Source organism: Fusarium venenatum, assembly GCF_020744135.1.
Source record: "Fusarium venenatum strain MPI-CAGE-CH-0201 chromosome Unknown EDB82scaffold_4, whole genome shotgun sequence".
Lineage (NCBI taxonomy): Eukaryota > Fungi > Ascomycota > Sordariomycetes > Hypocreales > Nectriaceae > Fusarium > Fusarium venenatum.
In genome coordinates, this window is record NW_027072132.1 from 7,283,132 (window position 1) to 7,310,212 (window position 27,081).

A 27,081-nucleotide genomic window follows, 5' to 3' on the forward strand; every position below is an offset into this window, starting at 1 on the left:
CACCTTCGTCTTAAACAAAGCCGTTTATAAGAACAAACCATTATTCAGGTCAAGAAACAGTGACAAGCAACCCGTGTGATTTCCGTGTTTGACGATACAACAGGTACTGAACAAAAGTAGCCAGAGGTTCCAAGGACTCCCGGCCTTAGGTAGACATAAAACGTCGGACGCTGGTAGAATGATTTCGAGTGTCAGACGACCGATGTTTTGTTCACCCTAGCCCTGTAAAAAAAGAGTGCCAACTGGGAATAAGCCAGCCCAAGCGATTGTCAGCGCTAGTTTAGAGGGGTTCCAACAACCAACCACTCACAGCAGCCCTTGTACGAGAACGCCCTTGAATTTCCAGGAACAAGGGCTGCATCTTCGAATCATCACAGAGACTAAACGAGTTGATGATAAAAAGGGCTGTTGCAATTGGGTGCCTTGCGTATCATGACACCGCTACCCTTTTAGTAAGTGATTACCAGCCGATCTGGTATGGATATATAAAGCCAAGTCAATGCCACCATTCATCGTGACTTGATTCATCTCTTCATAAGCGGGGTACTCTCAATTGCCATTCCAAGATGATGCAAACAGCAACGGATTTGCTGTCGCGTCCAGCGATTGCTGGGCCGCTTATCATCTTCATCTTATATGAAATTTACCAACTCTTTCTCAAACCATCAAATCTCCCAGATCTACCCATCATCGGCGCCCGTAAAGGCGACTGGTTCCCCCTCTTCCAAGCCAAAATCCGGAACTCTTTAGACGTCAAAGCTGTCCTCAAATCAACATACGCGCAATACAAGAACCAAGCCACAATTCTTCCCGTACTCGACGGTGGAAACTTCATCTTTTTACCACGATCTGATACGAAATTTGCAAGCGAGCAACCCACCGATGAGCTTAGCATGCACAAGTCTGTTGAACATGATTTGCAGACTGACTGGACCACCATGGATCCTTCATTGACCCACGACCCTATCCATCTGGACCTAGTGCTTACCAGACTTACGAAAGAGGTGGGCAACCTCATTCCTCATTTAGCCGATGAGTTGGAGCATGTTGTCGGTAAGCACTGGGGTACTAGTTCGGAATGGACTGAGATTTGCATTTTCGAAAAGGCGCAGCAGATTACCAGTGGCATGACGAACCGTGCATTCGTCGGCTTTCCGCTCTGTCGCAACGATGAGATGCTTAAGATGGGTATCGCTTTTGCCCAAGACATTCCGATATCGTCGATGCTTCTCAAACCTTTTCCCAACTTTCTCAAACCACTTGTCGCACCGATAATAACCCTGCCCAACAGAATCCACAACAAGAAATTTGAGCGTATCCTCAAACCAGAAATCCAGGCACGTCTTGCAGAGTATGATTCGCAAGCAACAGAATCCGAGAAACCTCCCAAGTCTGAACGGAATGACTATCTTCAGTGGCTGATCGAACAAGCCAAGGATATTGGCAACCCGAAGAACTGGCAGGTCAGCGCTTTATCAGAACGTGTGCTTTTGTTGAATTTCGCATCTATCCATACAACCACCTTTTCTGTTACCCACGCTCTCCTCGACATTGCTGCATCACCTCCGGACCTGATCACCGAGTTGCGAGACGAAATCAGGAGCGTGCTACAGCAACACGATGGACAGTGGAACAAACGTGCCGTCGCACAGCTAGAAAAGCTTGATTCCGCGATCCGTGAAAGCCAGCGCAAGAACTCCATCGTTTCAGTTGCTGTCTCGCGTACTGTGGTAGCCGAGAAGGGCGTCACGTTTCCATCAGGTACACATGTGCCCAAGGGTCTCAGGATAGCCCTCCCAGGTTACTCAGTACTTCAAGATCCCGAGATTTACCCTGAGCCGAAGAAGTATGTACCTCTGCGCTTTTACAACGCTCGACACGATGAGAAGGACGGGTATGTGAAGAGTGCGCGAAACGCATTGCCGACAACTTCGCAAGACTTTCTGGCTTGGGGCTTGGGGCGAAACGCATGTCCTGGTAGGTTCTTTGCGTCAAATGAGATCAAGATGATGATAGCGTATATGTTGCTGAACTACGACATTGAGCATTTGGAGGAGAGGCCACGGAATACTTGGATTGTGCAGAACAGGATTCCTCCTATGAAGGCTACGTTGAGGATAAGAAGGATTTAAGAATAGATAGTCGAGAATTGATAGTACGTACAGCGTAATTGGTTGGATATGGAAGGATCGTCTTGACAAGAGCGCCGTGAAATTTGTCGTGAGTTGCGCAGTGATAATTTCACGGTACATCGCAGTACAAGGATAATACCTGAATCCTTTGTTTCACTTGAATAATAGAACGAATACGAGAACGAAGAATTCCTATCAGACGAATGCTCTCTCCACGTGATGTCGCGCAGTTTACTCGACGAGATTGAAAACTCACAGTCGTGTCTTCTGCTATTAATATGCACCTTTGTTCACACAACATCCTCCTAATTTCCTTTATCTAAGGCATCAAAGTCCTACAGCATGACCGAAGAAACTCGATTCCACTGGAAACAGTCCAATGCAGGCTACTGGCATCGAGATATCGACGAGTGTGAACAGTTCTATCAGCTTTACGCCAAAAAAGAACACGGTTGTTATCCCGTCACGGCATGCGCTTCATTCCAAGTCAAAGATGCGAGCGCGAATTTAGATGCCAATGTCGAAAGTGCTTTACGAAATGCTTGGATTTTTTTACGGCATAAACATCCGACCTTGGGCTCTCACATTGAATGCAGCGATCAACCCCACACATGGAAACGTTTGTACAAGCCTTTTGACACTGATGAGGATGTCAAGTCCTGGCTCGACTCGACATTTAAGATCATCAACACCAATAAAAGTGCACTTTCATGGTTCAACGACGAGGCACCCTCTTTCAACCTGCCAACGGTCTACATGGCCAAGTCTGGACTAGACGCACATCAAACAGTGGTCCTTCGATGCCCTCACGATATCACTGATGGAGTTGGTGTTCTTCAACTACTCGGCCAACTCTTCAAACACGCCTCTTCATTTTATAAACAGGCCAACGGGTTCAGATACCCACTACCTGATATTGACCTCCGGAAACGACTTTCCCCTTCCTTACGAGTTGCTGCGTCCATCCCCGACTTATTGTCCGAAGATCAAACGAAGCGATTCCAAGAACTCCAAACTACCAATGGCAGCGTTTACAATCACCCATGCTGGTTGAATCTGCCGCCAAGCGCTTCCAACGATAGTGCGTCTGTCATGAAACGCATAGCTATTTCATCTTCTCAGTCACTATCAAGCGAGATCTTGGCCGGTTGTAAGAACATCGCTCCGGGGGTCAGCCTGACACATGTCTTTACTGCTTCTTTAACCATGGCCCTCCGTGAGCTTCAGCCTCGACAAGAGCAGGCTTATACTACTCGCTACATTGGCAGATCCATGATCAACATTCATCCTTACTGTCTTCAACCGTTCAACAGTCCTGATCATGCCGCGGCTGCGTATCATGCTGTATCAGCACAAGCTCTTGGTATCGATGTCAAGATACCAAGCTCAGCTGATGATGGGACCAAAGTCGATACTTTATCAGAGCTAGCTATCAAAGTCCGAGACTTCTACCAACAGATCAAACCAAATTTGTCGAATGATACATACGAACAAGCTCTATTCGCCCCTCAGGTATTCCAGACTCTTTTTCCACCACCTGGTGTAGATCCATGGGCTGTTCAGAAGACACCTTTCTGTCCTGTTTCTCTGTCCTCCATCGGCAATCTCTCTACCATAGTAGGTAGCTCTGACAGTATCTTTGAACTCTCCAAAGTATGGGCTGCTAGTCAGCCTATCAATGCTGGGGTGGTAGTATTTCTCGGCTCATGGGATGGTCAGATTGAGCTATCCAGTGTTTTCAACACACAATACCACAACGAGGAGTATATGGAAAGATTCATTACGAAGATTCTCACTCACGTATTCGAAGGTCTTGGGATTGATGGAGGTAATCGTGTGATGACAGTGGTTAAATAGACACATCGGGTTTAGGATGCCTGGATATGTTATACATGTACGCTCACGGGTGTGTCTCAAGTCAGATAATCTCGTGTATCTCTAGACATCAAAGTTATATATCATGATAAATTCTCAGCATATTTTTCCAGCCTTAAATATCACTCCTCCCCATTTGCAAACTCCCCGTTCTTGATCTTCTCGCTCAGCGCCTCATTCGAAGTAAAGTAGACGACAAAGTCCTGGCGTTTCTCCAATAACAAATCAGTAACCATGCGCCCAAAGACTATCTCGCCAGGAGGATTGAGATGCGTCCTATCGCCAGGCCCCCAGTTGTAATAGTCAGAGTTCTGTGCCCCAATCGCATTGACATAATCCGTGCTCGCTTTGTTCAATTCGAGGTAACCCGCACCGACATCTCCAGCAGCGGCGATAGTTTCCGCAGCCCAGTCTTTGAGATTTTCGACAACTTGTCCGCCTGAGAATGTGCGTCGTGTCAATGATGTAATGAAGATCTAATCCAATTTAGCTCGAACTGAATCTGCAATGTAGGTTAAGTCTAACGTACTGGTGTCCCTCCGGCGTTCTTGATATCATTACCAATGCTGACGAGATTAGAATGGAACTCGTCCAACTGCATCACCTTTTGGTCATTGTGACCAAACTGAATAGTGACCACTGGCTCAAAGTCACCCTTGGCAGAGCTGATATCTCGGATAAGTGTATCCCAGCGGCCACTGGACTTCCAAGACACAGTTGTAGAACCACTCACGCCTCTATTATCGCCTTCGGCGGGGGCCTTGAGATATGAGAGGAGTCCGTCACCCCAGCCGCCATTCACAGCGACGGTGGAATCTCCAATCAGGAAGAATTTCGGTGGTTTTGCTGCCCTTGATGTAGGGCTTGAGTGGACAAGGCCACAAGTCAAAGCTAAGACGACGGTAGAAAGAAGTTTCATCTTGACAAAAATATCTATGCCTTTGATCTGGTACCGAGCTGGGATATGTTGGTGGAAGAAATCACCACAAACTTGGAGTTTCTGCGTAAGAACAACAGCGACATTGTGGCTCCTACCATGATTTAAATATGCTAGATGTTATACGCGCAACAATCACAAGCAGCGATGGGTTGTGGACGAATCTAGAAAGTCGGAACGTTAAAATTCTCGAATTGATGCAAGATCATCGTTGCGGGGTTGTCGATGAAGTTGAGTAAGGGTGACCTCGGGTCAATGATACAGCGAAACCATCACTACATGTATTTGAGCTGGGGACCTCTAAGATATTGGCTTTCTTCAACTGTGGTTCGCCATAAAATTCTAAGCTAACCAGGTTGGAAGTTATAATCTCTATGCACCAATCACTTTTATCGACGTCAGTAGACGACTCCAACGTTCATCCATACACCTGGAGCTACGAAACGCAACTTCTTCACAATTATCTCGATGGTCATTCTCATTCTAATTTTTGATCAAGTAGTTTTACATTGGCCATCTTATCATTGTGCCGAAAACTCCATTTGATGATGTAGGGTATTCGCTGTGCGGGGGCAAATTAACCTTATTGTCGATAATATCGCGAAAATTGAGAAGTCTTGGTTTTTAGTTGATAGCTATAATTATCTATCCAAAACGCTTCCTTTTCTAAGGTAATCCCAGTATCACTCATCCATTCGCTGTTTTTATTAGCAACTAAGATTGATGCTGAATATTATACTTGAAGTTGACCGGCGGTCAGATTTGCTTAGGAGCATGACTAGGATAATTGGCGCAAGGAAGGCTCCGAGCACTCCCCGAATTGTGGCGGCGTTGGGAATATTTGACGAGTTGACAGAGGTGTATCCCATGCCCTTCAAGATAGTAGGAAGATAGGCCGGGAGAGAGCCGAATGCAGTGTTGAGGCAGAAGATGATAGAGGCTTGCATGTAGTTCTTGTAGTCGTAAAAGGCAGCGAAAACCTGACTAAAGTTCAACTTCTTCTCAGTATCTTCTCCTCTGCCTTCAATGGCGCGTTGGCTGATAATTTCGTTCTATCGTTCGGTGAGGAATCGGCACTGCGATGGGGACGCTGGGAGGTAGTAGAGGGCGACGAAGGCGAGGAACAAAGTTGGGATACCCTCTGTGGCAACATTATTAGCTGTGGTTCATAAGAATGTGTCTTTTGATTGACTTACCAACGATAAACAGGAGCTGCCAGTTGTGGATCTTGGTCTTGGCCTGAACGATACCGTACGCCAAAGCAGAGGCAAAGCAGTTGGCAAGCGGCGAGAAAGAGATGAACAAGCCGTAGCGCAGTCCCATCTCTTGTCGGTGATAGAAAAAGGTCAAGTATAGAGCAACGGCAGGTACAAAGCCAGCCTCAAAGGCACCGATCAGAAGTCGAAGGGCCATAATTCCAGCAAAGTTTGTTGTTGCAGCTTGGAGAATGCTGGCAACGCCCCAACCAAAGGCCATGCAGAAGGTCCAGAGCTGTTATCATCGATGTCAGTATTCGATCGCGCGTCGTATCGGGAGGTAGGAATTACCGGCAATGGCATGAACTTCCAGACTAGAATGAGCTGGTGAAGAGACGTTAGCAGTTTGTTCAAGGTATGTCATGAATGAAGGACAGCAGGAGTTTACCCAATGGAAACAGATGTACGCGATGTAGTACGCCGTCACGATCCATGAGTAATCGTTGGACGTGATACCCCAATCCTTACCCATACCAGCGGTGTATGCATTTCCAATGTTGCCACGGTCGATGTAAGATACCAGGTAAAGCGATCCAACCCTGTTGCCAATTATCAGTAAGTCCATTGGCTGTTGGAGTAGTAGAAGTAACTCACAAAGGAATCAAGCACCAATCGAGCTTTCGGAGAGCCAAACGCTCCTCGTCGGGTGTCCAACGGCTTTCAACATCGTTTGCTCCCAAATTCTTCTCATCATCTGGAATATCCATGGTCTCGAGATGCTGAGAATCTTGAGTCGTCTTGAGGGTAGGTACTTCTTTGTGAGCCATGATGTAACAAACAAACAAGCTTCAAGAGGTTCTTGGGCAGGTTACTTGCTGGTGTCTGTCCTTGAAGATGAAGATCGGACTTGGAGATCCAGGTTGAAACATCCTTTAAGTAAAGAATCTCACAACGACGCGTTTCCCCAGAAAACTGGGGTAAGATCTGGGGTAGAGCAAAGAGTGCACGGTTGGCAAATTCCGTGATGGAGTTTTTGCGCTCGGGGATTGACTTAGTCATGGAACTTGGGGTAGTGCCGGAATCCTTGCCCACCTCGTTCGGCTTGATACCGACAATCCGAAAAGGAGGTCTCGGAATCTACACGACATGCCGAATCCTCGCGAACATTCCGTTGCGACAAGTATCGTTATGATGGACATGTTCTGGCTGGCCCGTGTTGAACAATACAACAGTCATTGAGAAAAATGAGTGAACGACCTGCATTCAACGAATTACCTCTGCGGAGCGGTGACCCAAAATACTCAGCTTGGGGTCTCTGGGGACCGAATGACGAGCTGGGAACACTCAATCATTTGACACCTACCGTTACCCAAGATGCTATCAAAGAGATAGTTACCGGGGAACACATTGTACTCAAGTAAGTAATTGTTAGAGTGGTGTCATTGCGATGTGGTAACTGACAACCACAGTTTGTCAATCGATGCGTTCAAACAGCCCATGAATCCCGTGCGGAAGCCATGCCGACACCACATAATTGCCAAAGGCCACGCCAATGATGACGAGGTTAGTATCTGTCTCAATTGACAAGATATGTTTCCATAAACTCACACACGCTACGATCAGCTCCATATCAACACTCAAGGTTCAAGTCATTGGGATGGCCTGCGGCATTACCCCTACCAAGAGAGTTTATTGTACTACAATGGGGTGACCCAAGAGGACATCTCTGGAGCTGCCCCGAATGGCAAGATTGGCATCCAAAGTAAGAATGGCTTGACCGCTATACTTTTGCAACTACTGACCTTCTGTACCTACAGACCTTTCGAAACACGGTATCGTCGGACGAGGAGTTTTGTTGGATTGGGCCGCGTATGCCAACGACAAGGGGATCAACACAAAGTCTCCCTTCGATTACTTCGAGATCCCTGTGTGGCAATTACAAGAAGTCGCAGCACAACAAGGCGTGAAATTCCGACCGGGCGATATCCTGTTCATCCGCACAGGTTGGCTACAAGAGTTCTGGAAGCTCAGCCAAGAGGAGCAGTTGGGGTTATCTCGACGGGAAGTACGGTCATCATGTGGCGTCCAAGCGTCGGAGGAGATGATGCAATGGCATTGGGACAACGAATTCGCCGCCGTTGCAAGTGACACTGTTGCCTACGAAGCATGGCCGAGTAAGCGACCAGCTGGTGTAGCCCTTCATGAGGTTTTCCTCAGTGGTTGGGGTACACCCATTGGCGAGAGCTTCGATCTCGAGACTCTGGCGAAGAGGTGTCGGGAGGAAGGGCGCTGGGCTTTCTTCATGACGAGTATTCCTCTAGATATTCCTGGAGGTATTGCGAGTCCTCCTAATGCCGTAGCAATCTTGTAGTAGAATGTTCAAATATCTTCCGAACACAGTATGAGGAATAGTTGATGATGTAAACTTGACTTGATTATGTTGAATTCTTACAGACTGAGGACGTCCTGCAGACAACATTAACCGTACTATACGCTTGATGAGCGTCTTGCTATATAAACAAATAGAACTGGACAACTAGATATCGGAAGAACTTCGGTACTGTGGTCTAGTTGGTTATGACATCTCGTTAACACCGAGAAGGTCCCCGGTTCGAGCCCGGGCAGAACCTCACTTTTTGCATCGTGCGATAGTTAGTTACTCATGTGTCTTTTTGTAAATGTTATGCCCAGCTAGACACCTTATATCCTTTCAATGACGCCTCCGGCGTAAAACAATTTAGCAATAGCTAGACCTGGACATTGTCGGCTTCATGAGCCATTTTAGATACCCGATGACACCTTACGGTTCATCGTGAATTAGATAGAATGAAATGTCTAAACAGGAATATCACAGCAACAAAGCAAGAGGTTGCGAGTTGGTAATTATAATGAATACGAAGAATAATCTCGGTTCAAATATATATATTGTCCTCACCATGGAACACTATAACAAGTACAGACAGTACTCACGCATTAACCTTTCAGCTAAATTCCCAACATTGATTAATTATCTCGTTATTCTCATCATCTACGCTACTTTGTCTTGCGCGTTTTAATATCACTGGATATTGACTGGCATGAGTTGATGAGACATTTCATCGCCTCATGAAGAAAAAAGATGCTCCAAATAGTAGGTTTTCAATGGAAAAGAACAATATCATAAGGCCACAAGGATATGCATTCAAACAAGATTCAAACAAATCTATAACTTTAACTTGCATATATCACATACAATGACAACTAACATCTTTATTGAAGAGAATCCAGTCCCATTGCTCCAATTTCAGAGGGAATTTAAGCTGTGAATATTATACCACACAGAACGATGTTGAGTGAGGTGTACCTCATGGTAACCTTCTCAAGCTCTAAGAGGTCAGACGAAGCGGACAGCTTGCTAAGTCAGCAAGAATGTCATCTTATTGCCGCTCTATATCCCAGCCAGTCAATGATGAGCTGACGTTGCCAGGTGCTACCGAATTTCACGAGTTGACACGGCACTGCGAGTAAACAAATGTATTCTCATATATTTTGAGAAACCTTTATTGCTAGCCGAAAGCTGAAAGCTGCAGGTTGCAAGTGAGGGAGTTCTATGTGAAATCGACGATGTAAAGAAGGCTTCAGTTATGAGGACACTCGCCGTAGCTATGGGCCATACGATTCAGCTGTCCTGATTCAATGTAAAGTTCACGAGACACGATAAATACACGCGGAATTTCTAAAAACCAGGCAGGGGTTCAGAAAAAGGGATGAGGCGAACAACAAAGGCCAGATGTCCATGTAAAGGTAATTATTAGTTTACTGAGGACTTATGCAACAACAGCCAAGTATATATCAGCCATACTCACGACTTTAGACAGCGTAAATTGGTCATTGTAGCTAAATCAGTGAGCATTATACATATGACTAAACAACTGAAAGACTTGACCCAAATCCAGATTGAAGGGACTTGTGACTGAGTTCTGGACACAAAGGACTAAGGCTAGTTTCGACAACGTGTAGTTGTTGTATCTATGAGTGGTGGGCTTGGCATAGAAAACAGTTTGTTGGCAGTTACTGTCATGCCGAAATAAAATAAAACAAGTTGGAAGCAATTCTAATACGTCAGTTACGTTCTTTACTATTGACATGAACATTTTTGGCTCCTCTCGAATATGTTATTGTTTCATAACTTTTGCATTCCGATATGGACCACAGAGACACAATCAGAACCAAAGGTCGAGGAGCGGGATAAAAGAGGGTAGGCCTTTCAAAAAATGTCTATAGAAAAATCTTGTACGAGAACAGTTTAAAATATCATAGGTTTTGCTGCGAACGTAGTATCACGTGATTGACGCTTCTGGTAGGCTTGATTGGAAGTACGGGGCGGTCTTTTTTTGTGCAATCAGTAATCGGCTGGCAGTTTACTAAACATATCTTTTGTTCTTGAAAGGGGAGTACAAAGACGAGCTATAAGCTTTCACTTAACAGGCATATTCAATGAACAGCAAATCCGCAAATCTAGTAAATCAAGAAGTTCTCTTTCAAGGCTAGAGAGCTCCACCAGTACTTCCAGACTTAAACTTAAATTCAAAGGCTATACTAGAAACAGTACTAAAGACTATATATGGTAAGCATACTAACTCTGATAGTCCAGTTCTAAAAGTCTATACACTTGTTAACTTCCAGATTTTCTTTATATCGATTATAACTTGCCCACCTTAGATGGAACTGACGTCTCGTCCCTGCACAGAATCGTCTCTGCAATTCTCCAAGCAACACACAAGAATTTTATCAAGCATGATTTACGAATGCCACAATGTCTATTACTCCGAGCAACAGAAAATAACTAGGTATCTTCGCTCATAGTCCGTTCACTATCAAGAGGTCACACACTATGCTACAGATTGTTGGCACCGCAAAGGTTTCTTTAATTGAGCTACCAAGCTGACAAGTTTAATCATGAATCTGAAGTTTCAAGGTCAGGTTTTTTGGAGATTGTCTCGTCAAGTTTGATATTGAACTACTACTGAAGATCATTTCGTATACTATACAGGATGCTCTCTGCTTCTGAAGAGGATAATAGACGATCACTTTGCAAACAACAAGGCAGATTAGACAGTACGGTTATAGGCAAAAATCCGACACTATTATTGCTCATGTGTACAGAGATGGAACGCCATCAAAGCGAGGTATTATTACCTTTAACAGCCATCATCACTGAAAGACATATTGCATGAAAAGTACGAAACTGATAGAACATGTATCATCCAGCCTTCCGATATAGATAATCACTTCTCATGGAGTCGCAGAAGAGATCCTCTAAGACGATCTGGAGGACAAAAACAACAGATGAAGCAACCTCTAGTGAGGTCTTCGTCCGCAAACAACGTGCTGAGCTTACCATCAAGATGTGGAAAAGTGGCAAGCGATCTGGTTACATTGAAACGGCGTTAAGTTTCTATGCTGGAGAGTAGTCATTCTAAGAATCAACAGAAACGTGGTCCTAAGGCAGCCGTCCGTCTCAAGAATCTGGTCATATCACGTGAGAGTCCACAGCTGACTAACCTGCGACACAATCCATCGACAAAGCCGCAACCTTTCCACCGCCTACATGGGCGGTTAGAGTTCGACCCCCGAAGACCGCCGAAAGGGACCGTAGCATTGGACCGCCCATAGAGGCGCAATTTAGAACTGCCTCGATGGTCGGACCGCTTTACGATCCGAACGACCGTCCGCCTACAGAGGCGGTTCAATTGAGACTGGTCTAAGGGGCGCAGTCTTGGAACCGCCGACGACCGCCCATGACCCGGTTTGTTTTGAACACCCTCACAGGCGCAACACTATAACCGCCGAGTACCGCCTGTAGAGGCAGATCTTTTCAACTACCTTGAACAACTGCCAGAGGCGGTCACTTCCCATTGCTCTTGACCGCCCCGACAGGCGGAATTGTGTAGCCGCCTCCTTCAGCGGACTATTTTGAACGACCGCCCGAGCGGGCGGTCTTTGCTTACCAACATGAACCGGACTGCGTTCCACTATTTCAATATGCAGGAAAGTTACCACGCTCAAATAGCCACAGATGTTAACGGTCGTTGAACAGATAGTGTTGTGATTTTTGCTGTTGATATATAAATGTGTTTAATTAAGGATGCAAGGACATGTTGTGTTTCTATCAAGACGTGTTACATATCTGTTGATATGATATGATGGAAGACATAAAGATGTGTCGAGACGGTGACGGTAATGAAAGACGAAAGGTTTTACATACAAGTATTAGTTGGATGAAGAAGGTTTCGGCTTATATGATGCTTGGCAAGAAACATGGAAGAAGACATGAAAGGAGCTTGTGTAAAGCAAGCTACATGGCGGGAGATCGTTGTTTCCACCCACCACCATCGTCAACACGATAGATCTCTTCAAGCGCTTCTTTCCAATTGCTATGCATATGAAAACGCTTTTACTTTATTACACCGGTCACAGTCCTGTCAGGTCTGGTTACAAAGTGGGTTTTTTGAGTTAGATCGTCGAGTATAATGACAAGGTTCAGGCGCCAGTGTGGAGATCGCAAAACAGTATATTATCCTTGCGAAGTAACCTTCAGAAAGTGTTTTACGGCCCTGAAGTGAATACAACAAACCCTTCCTCCAAGTCAGTACCTTGTGGTCACAAATGTAAAGGTAGGCCTCCCGCAGTGCAGAATTTTAGGCAACCGAAGGACAAACAAAGCGTCTAATCACATGACCCTAAAGAGATCCTTCGCATAAGATTGTGGATCTCTTCCTGTGAAGATAAGCCGGATTGCACCGACTTGCAGTGGCTTGCAGTGCCAACAGAAGTATTTCTTCCTTTCACATATCGGAGGCCCGGCACATATCGGAGGCCCGGCACATATCGGAGGCCCGGCACATATCAGAGGCCCACCATATCTCGGAGGCCCACCATATCTCGGAGGCCCACCTTATCTCGGAGGCCCACCACATCTCATTATCATGCTGCCGTGGATAATTTCGATTTTTGACGAACTGAAACATCTTCAGAGTTTCTTTCCTTCATGGTCTCCTGTCGTCAATCACAAAGCCGCAACCATGTCGGAAGATAAGCCAGCCCTCCTTGAGGCCCTGTTTCATCACCTCGTACTCCCACCCAAACTACCGCGAAGTTTTGACGGAGACAACAACGCGCTGAAGAGAAGCCTTGAGATAAGGCTGCTAGATGCTTTGGACACCTTCCGCGATGTTGGTGACCCAAATGTTTGGCAGACTCTCGAGGCATCTTTGCAGGCCACGCAGAACTTGCACAGTAGCGCTCTCATTCAACATGACATCTTACGTGCGCTGGAGAACGTACACCGCTCTGACGGTGCTGTTTGGCTTTCTATACACGTTGAGGCACAAAATTCTGCTTTAATCTTTCACGCCGACGACAGGCAAGTAGCCAAATATTCACTCTACTCATTCGTCGTTCATGACTAACATCTTCTATAGTGGCGATCACGTGATTGTTGAGGAATTCCAGACTGCGGCACCGGTCGCAGATGTTCTCAAGACGGAGAATGCACTCACTTGGGACTTCCCCAGCAGAGCCACCTCAATCCCATTCAACGACTTCAGCAATGAATCCTTCCTCGACAATTTGACACGCTTCCTCGAAGAAGCCAGTTCGACCTCTTTCAGCAAATTTTCGGCGACCGCCTCGAAGGGCGGAAAATCCGTGGTGGAGATTCGCGATTGCCCTAGCTCCGCCCTCATCGGCGGAATCCTCATGTCACTCCTCGAAGCAATCGGAACCTCAGTACACCCACCACAGCTACGCAAGCGGATTCGCGATGATATCGTGTTGGACAAATCCGAACTGCCTTGGAGACGTTCACCATATTGGCTTGTTCTGCGTGTTACCCTCGGGCGATTGCTTTCCGCCCTTGCGGGCGGAACTCATGAGTCAATCGGCCGCGTCTACTACAAGTTCATCATTTGCACAGTCCTGGCTGATCTTCTCAAAGACTGTGCTGGCACCATCCAGCCAGAAATGGCGGTCATGCTGCAGGCCAAATTATCCCGTCGCCTTGCCAAACTCGAGTCAGAGAAGAATGCTGCCTCGGGGCCTTTGCGACAGACATACGACGATTTTTTCACCCACAGCAGTGTCCACTTCCACACCATCTTGACCAACGCCAACTCTCAAGTCACTCGTTCATGGGAAGATCACAAACAGATTATCGTCCGCCGCATCCCTGTTCTTCCTTACCGTGCTTCTGAGAAGGATCTTGTTCTGGATTTGCCTAACAGCCTTAAGGTCTTCCAACAACTCTTGTCCCGGAAAATTGACCCTGCGAGGCGCCAGGTGTCTGTGGATCCCCAATTATTGAACGAAGGGACGGTTTCTCAGGTTAATGAGTTTGCCCACAAGTACAGTGCACTAGTCAATCTTGAGGATAGAATGACTACCAGTCTCAGCTCCCAGTCCTCTTCTGAACAAACATGCGAAGAACTCGCTCTCAACATTCAACTCTTCATTTCGAAAGTTGGAGGAGCTTACGAAAACAACCCACTGCTCATGAGTCGTTACCTGCTCCGACTCTTTGAACTGTGGACGTGCATGGACAAAGAAGCCATCAAAGTCTGTCCACTGCTGAAGGAGTATCATCCAATTTTTGTTCCTAGCTCGTTGGATGTGCTCTGTTTGCAGACCAGACAAGAATTTGCGCGCCTCAGCGAGGTTCAAGAGTACCTTACCTCTCGCATCTGCGCCCTCAAACCGCATCACCTAACGATTTTCGACAATTCTAGCAAACTTGACTCGTTCGCTCACAAGTTTGTTTACTGTACAGGGATGGGAAAGGAACTTGTAACTTTGGGTGAGCAAATCGATGTAAAGTCGCAGGAGTCGAAGTCAAGCAAGCAATCTGAGCTTGCTGCGATGACCGAGACGTATAACAATCTTACACAGTCATTACAGGGTATGACATGTACCTGTACCCGGCTTCCCAACGGAAAAAAACAGAATAAGGTCTGTAACAGGTGCCAGAAGTTGCGGCACCGAAAGAAACTCAAGATAAATGCCCATGAAGATCTAATTCCCATCACCACCAAAGCCAAAAAAGCTCAAAGAGCGACGATCCTTTTCCAATTAAGCATGCCAAGCTATCTTTCCGCCTACCGCACAGCCGTCTGGGGGTTACGTTTGCTGGGTACTCCAGCACCGCTTACCAGTAAAGGTGATCCCAAGCTGCTATTCAACGACCTTAATGGTCTTCAAAAGTTCGCCAAAGGTCGAAGTGGTATAACTTTAGCATCACGCAAAAAGTCTTTTACTCAGACGCACTACGGAAAAATGCGACTACCAAAGAGTCTTTCCGAAATAATCTTCCCATTTGGAGCCGAATTCACCTGCTACGACAGTTCATCAGGTATCTGGGCTGACCAACTTCCGCACGTTCCATGGTTCGAGTATCTCATGGGCTCCTGGTTGCCGAGAGGAATTCCAGATCCATACGCGTCTGGCGAGAGCTTCTCACAAGATGATTCATACCATCCCTCTTCCTACGAGATTGTCGCGAACAAATTTGGCTGCCCCCCAGAGCTATCAGTACACGAGTATTCCGCCATTCAACGAGTCGTATCCGCAAGAGGTAGACGTTGGTTGATCCTCCTCGTTGAGTTGGGAACCACGAATTTTAACTTCAGCAGCGAATCTACCATGAGGCTGCTCAACCACCTCGCAGTACAGGCTGGCCCAGCGGTTCGAGAAAGTGGCGTCTTGCGTGAGGTACATAGCCTATTCGATGATGGAGCTTTCTGTGCGACACTGTTCGAACTTCTTCGAGGTCGACTAAACGCCATCACATCAAGCTGGCGGGAGGTACATTATATGAATTTACTCGTGACACTCAGTGTGCAGCTTTATCAGCTTTCCTATGGCAAGTCCCGATCTAATGCAGAAACTCTACTTGTTACCATTCGGTCGATTACTTGTGGATGGATTGCCCATCTGCGAAACGAAATCAGGTCCGCTTCTGAGGGTGAGGTCGCAAGCAGGGCTGCAACTTTTGCCTTTTGGGCCGCCTTACTTAATCGTCGAACATTCTGGGTCTACGCAAGACACGTACACGAACTCAACGATGATGACGCTCGCAGTTTCTTCAGAGCTTCCATCGCCCTCCAGGAGAATCTACTGGCCGATATCAATCAGCTGGATCCGATACTGCGTGGTTTACTTATCGACGACCTATCCAATTCGCATTCAATGCGACAAGTGATCGAAGAGTGGTTCAGAAGAAGTTACAAGTTGTTGGAAAGTTCCATAAACGAGACATGGACCGAATCAGGAGCGGGTAGTGTAAGGTCATACTCCAAGTGGAAAAGCCTCGCTGGCCTCCAATCTGGGTGGGTGTCATCACGGGTTGCAGGAACAAAATGGACATCGTGTCAGATTGTGCATTACCACTTTCTCCAAGGGCACCTCATCATTGACGGAAAGCCATTGGGAAAGCTACCTCTTCAGATGACACAGGACCCAGTTGTCCAGGAACTCTTCGGATCACAACATCTCCTGACCCGTCCCTCAGGTCTTCTCGAATATCAACTTGTCAATGACATTATGGGACATCAAGTGCATCTTGGCCTCAGAGATGGCGAGGTCGTGATCCAGGCACTCTATCGAAACTCCCTGCTTGAATACGTCCCACGAGACATCTTCAAAGGTAGTGGCGGATACGATGTACCAAAAGATCTTGTCGACAATTGTGTGCATTGGTTGAATCTTGGTACCGGGAAACTTGAGATGCGTCGGAAACCATGGATTTGGAAATCGAAACAATCGAATTGGATCCTCAATACCCGGAATCGCGTAGCTATCCGCAATAAAGGGACCAAGCTCGTTGAGCCAAGTTCAAAGCTGGGTCAGCAGATCACAAGCATCTTTCAACATTTTGAAGATGCAGACAAATTGACAATCTATCAACCACTTGGACGAGGACGATTGTCCGTTGAGATGAAACGACTCGAAATTCGGTTATCAGTCAATCACAAAGGGCTGTTACAATGTCCACAACTCACAGCTGAGATTGACCCTAATCAGGATGCAGGCACCCTCTACGGGCTTTCAAGTCAGATAATCTTGAGGAATGTCGTCAATGAGGAAAGAAGAACAGTTCTTATCCCGATCGGTGACATTTACTGGCAGCGTCGGGGAGTCCACGTGGATGTTAGGATCATCAATGAGGGGATGTATGCCAGCTTTTCGATCGACAAGGTACTAGGTCGTTTGGACTGCCCCCCAGAGCCACTTTTGCTCTATCTCAAAGCTGCTGTCCATGCCCTAACATCGTTCCCTCTTCCCGACCGTCTGACGCTTCGTACTGGAACGGAAGAAGCTCGACACTCTCTCATGGCAGCCCGAAGCCAACCTTGGAGCCCACTGAAAGACTTCCCGCAACGTATCCTCTCTGTGCTCAAGTCTCTCTCTCCTCAGCGATACGCTTACCCACCAGGTATAGGTCTTTACCAGAAGGTAAAGTGGGACAGCAACCTGACGATGTGGATTCAGCATGAGGAGTTTACTTCTCTCGTTGACTCCATTCTCTTACAATCACAACAACTCGAGCGCGTGAGCCACAAGAGCAAGACGGATGAGAACATTTTATCACAGCAGGCTTCCCAGAAATTACTGTGTCGTCGTGGACGAATCCGCAGACAACTCTATGAACGCATTTCTTTCCCTTCCGACATTGACGTTCTCACAAGCTCCTCGAAACCTTTTCCTTACGTTCCCAACAAAGATGCAAGGGCGAAGTACGACGGAGATCGTGTGTACCAGACAGTCTGTGCATTAAAAGCCAATTTGTATAATATACCTAAACTGGGTCGCCTGTCAACAGTTGTGTATGAATTGAACAGCATTGGGGGCTTCGAAGACACATTGACTGTTACTGATATCGAACTTCTTCTTGGTGAGACTATTCTCTACCTCTTGGGGTCCCTTCTGCAATTCAGTCGCAGAGATGGTCATCCACAATCCTACGACGCTCATTTTTTGCTTGCTGTGTTGGCTTTCAACGGAAACGTTGATCTCGATGTCATCCAATGGTTGGTTACTATTCACAGGACTGCTGAGCTCAGGAAACTCCAACCTCCTGGGCATTTATATTTCACTGACTTCCACCCCTCTGTGGATCCATCGATGGACAACATGAAGGCACTCATCCTGAAAAACCAACCATCTTACACCGACTACTGCATAGTTGGAAAGGCCGATGTGCGTAAAAGGACCAAATTGGATGCTTTTGACTACAAAAGGAAGCAGATGGATGAAGCCATTAGCCTTGCAGGCCGGGTTATTAGCGCTTGGCCTCTCCATTCTGACGCACCCTCTACGCTCCAGGATTTAATCACCGATTCCAACCATCAATACATCGACTCCGTCGAGTCTTGGAAGAGTTTAAAGCCAGAACTTGAAAGAATATCACACAATCTCCAGCTTTCAGCGTACCTTGAACAGATTGAGGATACAGCATCGCGTCTCTACCAGCAGCAGTCTACCGAACAGAAGGCGTCAGCGGAGAATATGTGGTTCTTAAAACCATATCCCTTGCCAATTCCACAATTGTTCCAGTTCTATTCAGCATACAGAGTACCAAGTCTTGGAGAAGACCTTGTGAAGCTTCCACATCAACCAAGTAATGCGTTCAGGACTTCCCACATAATCGAAACAAAATCTCACAACGCTACTGGTCGACTTCCAGCCGGCCAAGACGGAAGTATCTCCACAACAGTGCCGACTTTACCTGATAGTCTGTCAGTCCTCGATCAGATAGTCAAGAGGTTTTCTAAGTCATCAGAGACGAGTCTGCGAAAGCAATACAGTAAGGACCTCCAGATATCGCTCACGGCCCTGATCCAAGACCACATCAAAGCCTTCAACAAGACCAAGCGGATCATCCGTGCAGCGGATATCGAAAAGTACATTATTTCAGCTTACGAGGAATTGAGCCAGTGGGATGATAATCTTCGGATCTCGCTTTCGAAGCAGTTTACAGGTTCTAAGTGGTTGAACGAAGGAGGGCTTTGGCCCTGTATGTCTCCCGTCGCAATGTTGGAGCAGTTGCGAAACACCAAAAACGGCAAGCTTAGTCCTGAAATGAAGGCTGAGTTGGTTCGATATGGAATTCTCATTACAAAGCTACAGCGATGCCTTCGCATCCGCGATGCCACCCTGTGCGAAGATGACAGGCGTCTGCGCGAGAATGAAGAACTACAGGCACACTCGAACTGGAACCCCCATGAACATCCGGAGTGGCTTCTTTTGGAGATTGACAACAACTTGCTCATTCGTCCGTCCCAAATTGACGTTGCTAGAGCTATCATATCTCCATCGTCTGCTTCCAACTCTGTGCTCCAAATGAACATGGGACAAGGTAAGTCTTTGATTTTTTCCATTCTCTCACTTAACATCATTTTACTAACCAACGTCTTGTACAGGAAAAACCTCGTGTATTATCCCGATGGCCGTTGCCATGCTTGCCGACCGTAAGGATTTATGCCGACTAGTCGTTCCCCGAGCTCTTCTCTTGCAGACCGCCCAGGTTGTCCAAAGTCGAATTGGTGGACTGCTCGGTCGCGTTGTTCGCCACGTTCCCTTTTCGCGCCGTTCGCCTATGGGACTTGAGAGCATCAGTCTTTATCAGATGATCCACAAACATATCCGCGATACGGGTGGCGTCATGATATGTCTTCCCGAGCACATCATGTCATTCAAGCTGAGTGGACTTCAGCAATTGGTCGACGGTGAACTGAAGCGGGCCAAGAGGATGACAGACGTCCAACGATGGTTAGAGGCAAACAGTCGTGATGTTCTTGATGAATCCGACTTTACACTATCAACGAAGACACAACTGATATACCCCAGCGGTCTACCTATGGCGGTCGACGGCCATCCTAAGCGCTGGCTTGTCATCGAAGGGCTCCTGTCGCTTGTTGAAGGACACATTCCCTACCTGCAGTCAAGGTACGGTGATGGTATCGACATCATGCGACGTCATCAAGGCTATCCGATCATGCACATTCTGCGTCCAAAAGTCGAGGACACCCTTATCTTTCTTCTCATAGAGGATGTATCACGGGGCCGTCTTCCGCAGTTACAGTTCAAGAACGCGGCCGATATCAAAGCTCAACAACACGTCCGATCGGTTGTGATGGGCATGACTGACCTGTCGATTTGTCAACGAGCTGCGGAGTTTCTGACTGATGAAGTCTTCGGCATGCAGAGCCTTTACCTTCTCAAAGGTCTCATTTCGGAAGGTCTACTATTGACCTGTTTGAAAAAGCGATGGAACGTCCAGTATGGTCTGCACCCTCAGCGCGCTCCAATTGCGGTTCCTTTCGAAGCGAAGGATGTTCCCTCGTTGACGGCAGAGTACGGCCACCCTGACACAACTCTGATATTGACCTGTCTAGCGTTTTATCAGACAGGCCTGACCCAGACCCAGATGGTCCAGTGTTTGGATCATATCATCCGCTCCGATGATCCCACTATGCAGTATGAGCGTTTAATTCATGGGTGCAAGCTACCAGCCCGCCTTGAGTGCTGGAACTTTCTCACACTGGATGACGACGCACAGATGGAGGATCTTTGGAAGCATGTGAGGTTCGACACAAACATCATCAACTACTTTCTGAACAATTTCGCTTTTCCAGCGCATGCAAAGCAGTTTGGAGTCAAGCTTCAGGCTTCCGGTTGGGACATCCCACTGCTTTCGAACGACAAAGGCCCATCGACCAACTTGACAACGGGCTTCAGCGGAACCAACGACAATAAGAGACTACTTCCTCAGACAATCAAGCAAGATGACTTGCCTAGTCTGGTACAGACGAATGCAGAGGTCCTCAGTTACTTGCTGGAAGAACGAAACCAGCGATGCTATCAAGCGATTGACATGAATGGACAACACCTCACTGAGAGAGGTCTCTTGGCGCTTCTCGGTCGGGAGGAAATCCGTATTTTGATTGACGCAGGAGCTTGTATTCTAGAAATGGAAAACAAAGATCTTGCTGCAGCCTGGCTCGAGATCTTTCCCGACGCTCAAGGAGCTGTCTACTTTGGCAACGATAGCAGACTCATGGTTCACGCCCGTTTCCAGAAGCAGCCTGTACCACTCCTCGCAAGTCCATTTGCGGACAATCTCAAAGATTGTGTTGTGTACATTGATGAGGCGCACACCCGCGGTACGGATTTGAAGTTGCCTGTTGACGCTAAGGGAGCCGTTACACTCGGTCTGGGTCAAACAAAGGACCAGACAGTTCAAGGTAAGTAACAGGTTTGGCCTGAAGGACACTTGAATACTAATAGATGTAGCCGCCATGAGACTTCGACAACTCAGATCGACTCAATCAGTGGCTTTCATCGCGCCCCCAGAGGTTCATCGAAGTATCCTCGACTTGCGACTGAACGTCGAAAATAAGTTCGCCCCGGTCACATCTACCGATGTGATCTACTGGCTACTCGAGCAAAGCTGCAAAGCAAACGAAAAGATGATGCCCCTCTATATAGCCCAGGGTTTCGACTTTTGCCAGCGCACAAACGCATTGTGGAAGTATCGAAACTTCTCCCAGGATCCAGCAAAGAGATATAAACTCCTTAGTCAAATACAGCAGCGCGAGGACCAAACTCTGGAACAGCTGTATGGCCCCAGAGGCATTATCCCCACCACGGAGGTCATGGAAAACCTCGACTTCGGGTGCTTAAAGGGCTTCACGACCCGCTTGTGTGAAGAAAAGCTGGATCAATCCGGAGGCTATTCTTCTGCGTTCGAGGAGCTGGAGTTGGAGCGAGAGGTTGAGTTCGAGTTTGAGCAGCTTCGGGACAAACAGAAGCCTGTCAAGTATAACGCCGATACTTTCCCTGGTCTTGACCCAGCCATTACCCATTTTGTCGCTACCGGATACCTCACAGGATATGGAATATTTATCCCAGCTTTCGAATTTCTAGGTGGTACCAAGATAGGACGCAAGTTTGGGTTGAGAGGGGCATCGTCCAGGCTGTTTGTTTCACAGCAGTTCACCAGGAGCATCGCAAGCAAAGGCCATGCTGTAGCCGTCGAAGTCATGGTAAGTTCTCCGCATTGCCCCAAACATTGAAGCCCATCACTAACTTGTAGCAGCGGCCCGTCGAATGGATCCTCTGGTGTTCAAAAACCGAGACAGCTGTCATTATCATTCCAGAAGAAGCTGAACTCCTTCTCACGATGCTACGCGACTCGCCCAACATTTCTGTATCACTGTTGACCTACGCTGCGCCCGTCACAAGGGCAATGTGGCGATTCAATACGCTAGATTATTTCACGATCCCAAGTCGAGACACTACTCCAGTGTTTCCTCCATGGCTCGCAATTGAGATCGGCGTCCTGGCCGGGCGGTTATACTTCGACTACAGCGAGTACGCGGATCTGGTCTCATGGCTAGGTATTAGCCAAGATGAAATGCCGAGACCCATTCCGAAGGCGTCCCAACTAGAGACGCGTCGCGTCACGCGAGGTCTTTTCGTTGACCAAACACTTAAATTTCTCCTGGAATGGCTTACCTACCGACGCCAAACGCAGGACATTATGCACACACCAATGGGCTTTTTGTGTCAGGGGAAGAAACTCGAGCCTGGACTTTCTTTCTTTTCGTTTACTACAGCTTCCCAAGAGGAACACGAAACGCGTCGCGCTATTGAAGGACACGTTGTGGCGAAATTGGATGAAGGGGTTAGCGATGATGACGGTGACTGGGATGACGGTGACGAATTGATGATCCCTGAGGGTGAACAAATGGAGGGTGGATTGGACACCGATATGTGAGTGAAGAGCTGATGGAGTAGCCATTGCAAATTCGTCACGAGGGCTACGATACTTGCTGTGTGATTGTATGTCGACCTCTCTTGGTCAGAGGCAAATAAACTAATTGAACAAAGTGTTTTTTGTACTTGACCCCTCGAAACGTCGCAATTTTCCAAGTGGATCATAATATCTTTATCTCTATACTGTACAAATTACTAGAGATATCATTTTCGCTTTGAAGCCCTTTTGATATCTTCTAGATAATAAATGCGAGCATCTGGATCACAATGCGAAAATGTCGGGCAGTTACCCTAGATAGCTCTCTGTGTAGACTACCTATATGGTATGTCATTGCAGGGCTAAAGCTATGAAGCATCACGTGCTTTCCAAATCACTCGGTCTGGTGGTCTAGTGGTATGATTCTCGCTTAGGGAAAACCCTATAGCTCAGCTTGCGAGAGGTCCCGGGTTCAATCCCCGGCCAGACCCTTCCTTTTGCTTCTTCGTGTTCTTGGAATAGGTTCTTTTTGACGGCCAGCAGCACACTCACTGGTCACTTCTATTATGTATGGGTCATCAATTGAGAACGATATTGAGTAAAATTGGACAAGTCATGTTAATTACTTCGTAACAGATTAAATCAAGCTCTTGAATCCGTCTTGTTGGTTCTTCCAATACTTGTTAATTCCTCCATTCTGACCAGTATATGGATCAGCAGCAGCATTTTGAATACGCCAGACAGCCTCAAAGTCATTTGCACTATCACCTCCCTCATCCCATGTCCAAGAGAACCCTTTCGGATATGCTCCCATCATGCAAAATCCTTCTATCGGCACCTCTGCTACAGTAATTCTCGCGTTGTCGCTCGCAATCGCGCGTGCATCTCCAGTCAAGCAACCGAAAGACGCTTCAGTAGCATTGGGGTCGTATGACTTGTGTGAGACACCCGCGGGAATGACAAAAAGATCTCCAACCTCTACTTCAACTTCAAGACCACCTTCTTCGTAGGCTGTGCCGTAGGTGTGTTCCTCCCAGTTATCGCTTAGGTCTGCGACGCCCCACCGGATTCGGCCAGGACCTGAGACAACGACCATGACCTCGTGAGTCTGAGAGTGATAGTGAGCTCGTTGGTGTTGACCGTATCTCACGACCCATTGCACGTCCCAGTTGTTCGCCTTGAAGGTGTCAAAAGCAGCAGTGCGGTCGACTTTGCCATCTTTCATGAAGGCCTTCTTGTAGAGAAGCAGTGGTTTTGGGGAGTTGGGCACCAATTGTGTTGGCTTGATAGTGTAGAGTATGGGCTCTGGTAATGTTGCCATGATGAAAGAAGGAACGATGACACTAAGCGTGGTGTTCAGAAAGTGATTGAGAGATAACAAGTTCGGATGTGAATGAGTTTCAATTGCTATGATTATCGCCACAATAACACGAATTGGCTTTTATCTAAATGCTTTATAGATGGTTTGACAATCAGTGGAGTTGTCGTCTGTGCCATTGATACCGAACTTACACATCCCCACGATAACGAGTGAGCTACGGTTAGCGATGCCGATGAATTGCGGGGACAGACCAATAGACTAACGTCGGAAACAACAACCGTCTATTAACGGTAGCATTAACCGGGATTGTCAGTCTAAGTGTCGAACTAAAATACCACTATAAACGCGGGGTACAGAATATCAAGTCGACGTGTATCATGAGGCGTGGTATCAATGTGGAGAGAACGTCGGTCCGGAATGGTCTCAATGATAAAGACTTACTCGCGTGATAACATGTACCCAATTAGGACGAGAAAGTGCTTGACGTACAGTAGTACTATCATATAACTTAGACATCTATATAAGCGTTTGCTGTATTTCATCGTTAATCCATTCATTCACTGCATACCAGCATCACATTGCACTTGCGCTCAGATAGACTCTGTTCTTGTTCACCATGCCTCACTCTGGTGGCATCTCTATCGGCAACATGCCAAAATTTCTCTCAAATAACATTACTGCTTCCAATTCATCTTACTCTTCAAAAATCCCAAGCGTTAGTACCACCGAGATACATTCGCCTATGCAAACCATGCCACAGGAAAAGACCAAGCCATCTTCATCACAGCGATGTATGGACCAAGCCAGGCCTCTCAAGGTCATCTACATTGGCGGTGGTATCTCGGGTATCTGTGGTGCCGTCGAGTTCCGTAAGCAAGTGCCTGATGTAGACCTGGTCATCTACGAGAAAAACCCTGACCTTGGTGGAACGTGGTTTGAGAACAGGTAAGTTATTCAGAAGCCACATTGCGAAAAACGCTGACATGACGCGACGTCTTTAGATATCCAGGCTGCGCATGTGGTGAGTGACTATCTCCATCGTCAACGCCTCTTTCCCTAACACGGATCCAGATGTCCCAGCACACGCTTACCAGTTGACCTACGAGTCCTCACCACGATGGAGTTCCTTTTTCGCATCGGCGCCCGAGATCCTTCAATATTGGAAGGATATTGCCAGCAAATACGATGTCGGAAAGCACATGCGCTTTCAACAGAAGTGCATTGGTGCGCGATGGAATGAAACGACCAGCAAGTGGTACGTGCAGCTAAAGAACTTGGCCACAGGCGAAGATTACCAAGACTCTGCCGACGTTCTTGTGACTGGAGAAGGTGTCCTCAATGAGTGGAAGTGGCCCGATATCAGTGGTATTGAGAACTTCAAAGGCCATCTTCTGCATAGTGCCAACTGGGATCCTCAGGTTGACTTGAAGGTAAGCGATATTTGATGTTCATATTGTCTCTGCTAACGCGGTAAACAGAACAAGTCTGTCGCCGTCATTGGATCTGGCAGCAGCGGTCTTCAAATCGTGCCTGCGTTATTGCCCGATGTCAAGTACATGGACCACTACGTCCGAGGCCGCTCTTGGATCGTCGGCCTTTTCGGTGATCCAGAAACACGACAGAGAATCCAACAAGCAGGCGGCAACTTCAACTACACGGCCGACGAGATGAAGAAGTGGGAGACAGACCGCGAAGCATACCTGGAATACAGACGGGCCATCGAGTACAATATCAACAAAAACTTTGGAGTTCTCTTCCGTGGATCCAAGGAACAGACCAACCTTCGAGAAATTGCCCAAGAGTCGATGATGCAGAGACTGAAGGGCAAGCCGGAAATCTACGATCATTTGTTGCCCGAGTTTTCACCTTATTGCAAGCGTATGTCGCCTGGACCAGGATACTTGGAGGCTTTGTCATCTCCCAAGGTCAACACCATCACCTGCGGTATCTCCAAGATTGATGAGACTGGTGTTTTCACTACTGATGGAGAATATCACCCTGTTGACGCTATCGTTTGCGCAACTGGCTTCCAGACCTCACCTGCCAACAGAAGTTTCCCCATTTACGGAGTCGACGGTGTGAATCTACGAGAACGCTTTCAAAAGCGCCCAGAGACATACCTGAGTGTCTGCACAGATGGATTTCCCAACTTCTTCCAATCCATGGGCCCCAATTCTATGCCCGGAGCCGGCAGTCTTCTCCTCGTCATCGAGAAGACGAACCTCTACATCAGCAAGATCCTCGCACGAATGGCCTACGACAACATCTCTCGCATCGAGCCCAAGCGAAGCATGGTCCAGGCCTTCACCAACTACTGCGACGAGTTCTTCAAACAAACCGTGTTTGCAGAAGAGTGCAATTCCTGGTACAAGACGTACGAGCAGGGCGCGTCTCGTGAGGAGCAGAAGAGAGGTCGCATAACAGCTTTGTGGCCTGGAAGTAGTTTGCACTGTGTTCGGACAATGAGTAATCCTCGTTGGGAGGATTTTGAGTACAACTATTGCGATGATGATGAGTTTGGTTGGTTTGGGAATGGGTGGACGTTGGCAGAGAAGTACGTGACGGAGGATTTGGAGTCGTTGACTTGGTATCTTAATGATACCAAGATTATGAACAAGATTAAGAAAGAGGACATATGAATCTAGTAGATAGTACATACTAGAATTGATGATCTTTGGCATTCATTTGACGCATTTTGTCACATCAAATTCGTGATGAGTTGTTGTATTGAGACTGATGGCGCGACAATGTGTAGTCAACTCACCATGGGCTCGCTTTCGCATTGAATGAAAAGCACATTACGCATGGAAGGATTTGTGTTGCAATTTCGT

General features: G+C 47.1%; 7 protein-coding genes and 2 non-coding genes across 9 annotated transcripts; 6 read left to right on the forward strand and 3 right to left on the reverse strand.

Moving 5' to 3' along the window:
• The first annotated feature begins 316 nt into the window (after positions 1 to 316).
• EDB82DRAFT_469262 (cytochrome P450) lies at positions 317 to 4,092 on the forward strand. Its single transcript, XM_025725753.2, has 3 exons — positions 317 to 1,977; positions 2,046 to 2,166; positions 2,474 to 4,092. Exons 1-3 carry the CDS (start codon positions 567 to 569, stop codon positions 3,987 to 3,989), a joined length of 3,048 nt encoding a protein of 1,015 aa, XP_025594321.2. The 5' UTR covers positions 317 to 566; the 3' UTR covers positions 3,990 to 4,092.
• On the reverse strand, positions 4,093 to 5,097 carry EDB82DRAFT_518244 (SGNH hydrolase-type esterase domain-containing protein). Its single transcript, XM_025725754.2, has 2 exons — positions 4,537 to 5,097; positions 4,093 to 4,483 (listed from the first exon to the last, which is right to left on the reverse strand). The coding sequence occupies exons 1-2, from the start codon at positions 4,924 to 4,926 to the stop codon at positions 4,130 to 4,132; spliced, it is 744 nt and encodes a 247-aa protein (XP_025594322.1). The 5' UTR covers positions 4,927 to 5,097; the 3' UTR covers positions 4,093 to 4,129.
• A 463-nt stretch (positions 5,098 to 5,560) lies between these two features.
• Positions 5,561 to 6,967, reverse strand: EDB82DRAFT_542267 (major facilitator superfamily domain-containing protein; the record flags this gene model as incomplete). Its single annotated transcript, XM_065609345.1, has 6 exons — positions 5,561 to 5,982; positions 6,034 to 6,085; positions 6,141 to 6,435; positions 6,492 to 6,524; positions 6,589 to 6,739; positions 6,795 to 6,967. 6 exons carry the CDS (start codon positions 6,965 to 6,967, stop codon positions 5,652 to 5,654), a joined length of 1,035 nt encoding a protein of 344 aa, XP_065463610.1. The 3' UTR covers positions 5,561 to 5,651.
• Positions 6,968 to 7,384: 417 nt separating this feature from the next.
• EDB82DRAFT_542268 (putative cyclase-domain-containing protein) lies at positions 7,385 to 8,511 on the forward strand (the record flags this gene model as incomplete). Its single annotated transcript, XM_025725757.1, has 4 exons — positions 7,385 to 7,557; positions 7,610 to 7,703; positions 7,764 to 7,902; positions 7,958 to 8,511. The coding sequence occupies 4 exons, from the start codon at positions 7,385 to 7,387 to the stop codon at positions 8,509 to 8,511; spliced, it is 960 nt and encodes a 319-aa protein (XP_025594324.1).
• Positions 8,512 to 8,696: 185 nt separating this feature from the next.
• EDB82DRAFT_t266 lies at positions 8,697 to 8,770 on the forward strand. The gene has a single exon. It is a non-coding gene; the product is annotated as a tRNA-Val (tRNA).
• A 4,429-nt stretch (positions 8,771 to 13,199) lies between these two features.
• On the forward strand, positions 13,200 to 23,081 carry EDB82DRAFT_569834 (uncharacterized protein). The gene is made up of 5 exons (XM_065609893.1): positions 13,200 to 13,545; positions 13,604 to 19,530; positions 19,595 to 21,418; positions 21,468 to 22,219; positions 22,273 to 23,081. Exons 1-5 carry the CDS (start codon positions 13,205 to 13,207, stop codon positions 22,951 to 22,953), a joined length of 9,525 nt encoding a protein of 3,174 aa, XP_065463611.1. The 5' UTR covers positions 13,200 to 13,204; the 3' UTR covers positions 22,954 to 23,081.
• Positions 23,082 to 23,311: 230 nt separating this feature from the next.
• Positions 23,312 to 24,552, reverse strand: EDB82DRAFT_355902 (uncharacterized protein). Its single transcript, XM_025725759.2, has one exon. The coding sequence runs from the start codon at positions 24,248 to 24,250 to the stop codon at positions 23,567 to 23,569; it is 684 nt and encodes a 227-aa protein (XP_025594326.1). The 5' UTR covers positions 24,251 to 24,552; the 3' UTR covers positions 23,312 to 23,566.
• Positions 23,330 to 23,420, forward strand: EDB82DRAFT_t267. The gene has a single exon. It is a non-coding gene; the product is annotated as a tRNA-Pro (tRNA).
• A 67-nt stretch (positions 24,553 to 24,619) lies between the features above and the next one.
• EDB82DRAFT_469270 (uncharacterized protein) lies at positions 24,620 to 27,054 on the forward strand. Its single transcript, XM_025725760.2, has 4 exons — positions 24,620 to 25,195; positions 25,252 to 25,271; positions 25,322 to 25,680; positions 25,729 to 27,054. Exons 1-4 carry the CDS (start codon positions 24,867 to 24,869, stop codon positions 26,887 to 26,889), a joined length of 1,869 nt encoding a protein of 622 aa, XP_025594327.1. The 5' UTR covers positions 24,620 to 24,866; the 3' UTR covers positions 26,890 to 27,054.
• Positions 27,055 to 27,081: the final 27 nt, after the last annotated feature.

What these genes read in the sequence shown, in the direction of transcription:
- EDB82DRAFT_355902 (XM_025725759.2), bottom strand. Translation starts at nt 24,250, where the DNA reads ATGGCAACATTACCAGAGCCCATACTCTACACTATCAAGCCAACACAA.
- EDB82DRAFT_569834 (XM_065609893.1), top strand. Translation starts at nt 13,205, where the DNA reads ATGTCGGAAGATAAGCCAGCCCTCCTTGAGGCCCTGTTTCATCACCTC. An exon ending in ATCTTTCACGCCGACGACAG is followed by an intron (nt 13,546 to 13,603) that starts GCAAGTAGCCAA and finishes CATCTTCTATAG; the next exon opens with TGGCGATCACGTGATTGTTG. An exon ending in CTGTAGCCGTCGAAGTCATG is followed by an intron (nt 22,220 to 22,272) that starts GTAAGTTCTCCG and finishes AACTTGTAGCAG; the next exon opens with CGGCCCGTCGAATGGATCCT.
- EDB82DRAFT_469270 (XM_025725760.2), top strand. Translation starts at nt 24,867, where the DNA reads ATGCCTCACTCTGGTGGCATCTCTATCGGCAACATGCCAAAATTTCTC. An exon ending in GGAACGTGGTTTGAGAACAG is followed by an intron (nt 25,196 to 25,251) that starts GTAAGTTATTCA and finishes CGACGTCTTTAG; the next exon opens with ATATCCAGGCTGCGCATGTG. An exon ending in ATATCCAGGCTGCGCATGTG is followed by an intron (nt 25,272 to 25,321) that starts GTGAGTGACTAT and finishes ACACGGATCCAG; the next exon opens with ATGTCCCAGCACACGCTTAC.
- EDB82DRAFT_518244 (XM_025725754.2), bottom strand. Translation starts at nt 4,926, where the DNA reads ATGAAACTTCTTTCTACCGTCGTCTTAGCTTTGACTTGTGGCCTTGTC. An exon ending in AGAACGCCGGAGGGACACCA is followed by an intron (nt 4,484 to 4,536) that starts GTACGTTAGACT and finishes AAATTGGATTAG; the next exon opens with ATCTTCATTACATCATTGAC.
- EDB82DRAFT_469262 (XM_025725753.2), top strand. Translation starts at nt 567, where the DNA reads ATGATGCAAACAGCAACGGATTTGCTGTCGCGTCCAGCGATTGCTGGG. An exon ending in GGGGCGAAACGCATGTCCTG is followed by an intron (nt 1,978 to 2,045) that starts GTAGGTTCTTTG and finishes TACGACATTGAG; the next exon opens with CATTTGGAGGAGAGGCCACG. An exon ending in GAATTGATAGTACGTACAGC is followed by an intron (nt 2,167 to 2,473) that starts GTAATTGGTTGG and finishes AAAGTCCTACAG; the next exon opens with CATGACCGAAGAAACTCGAT.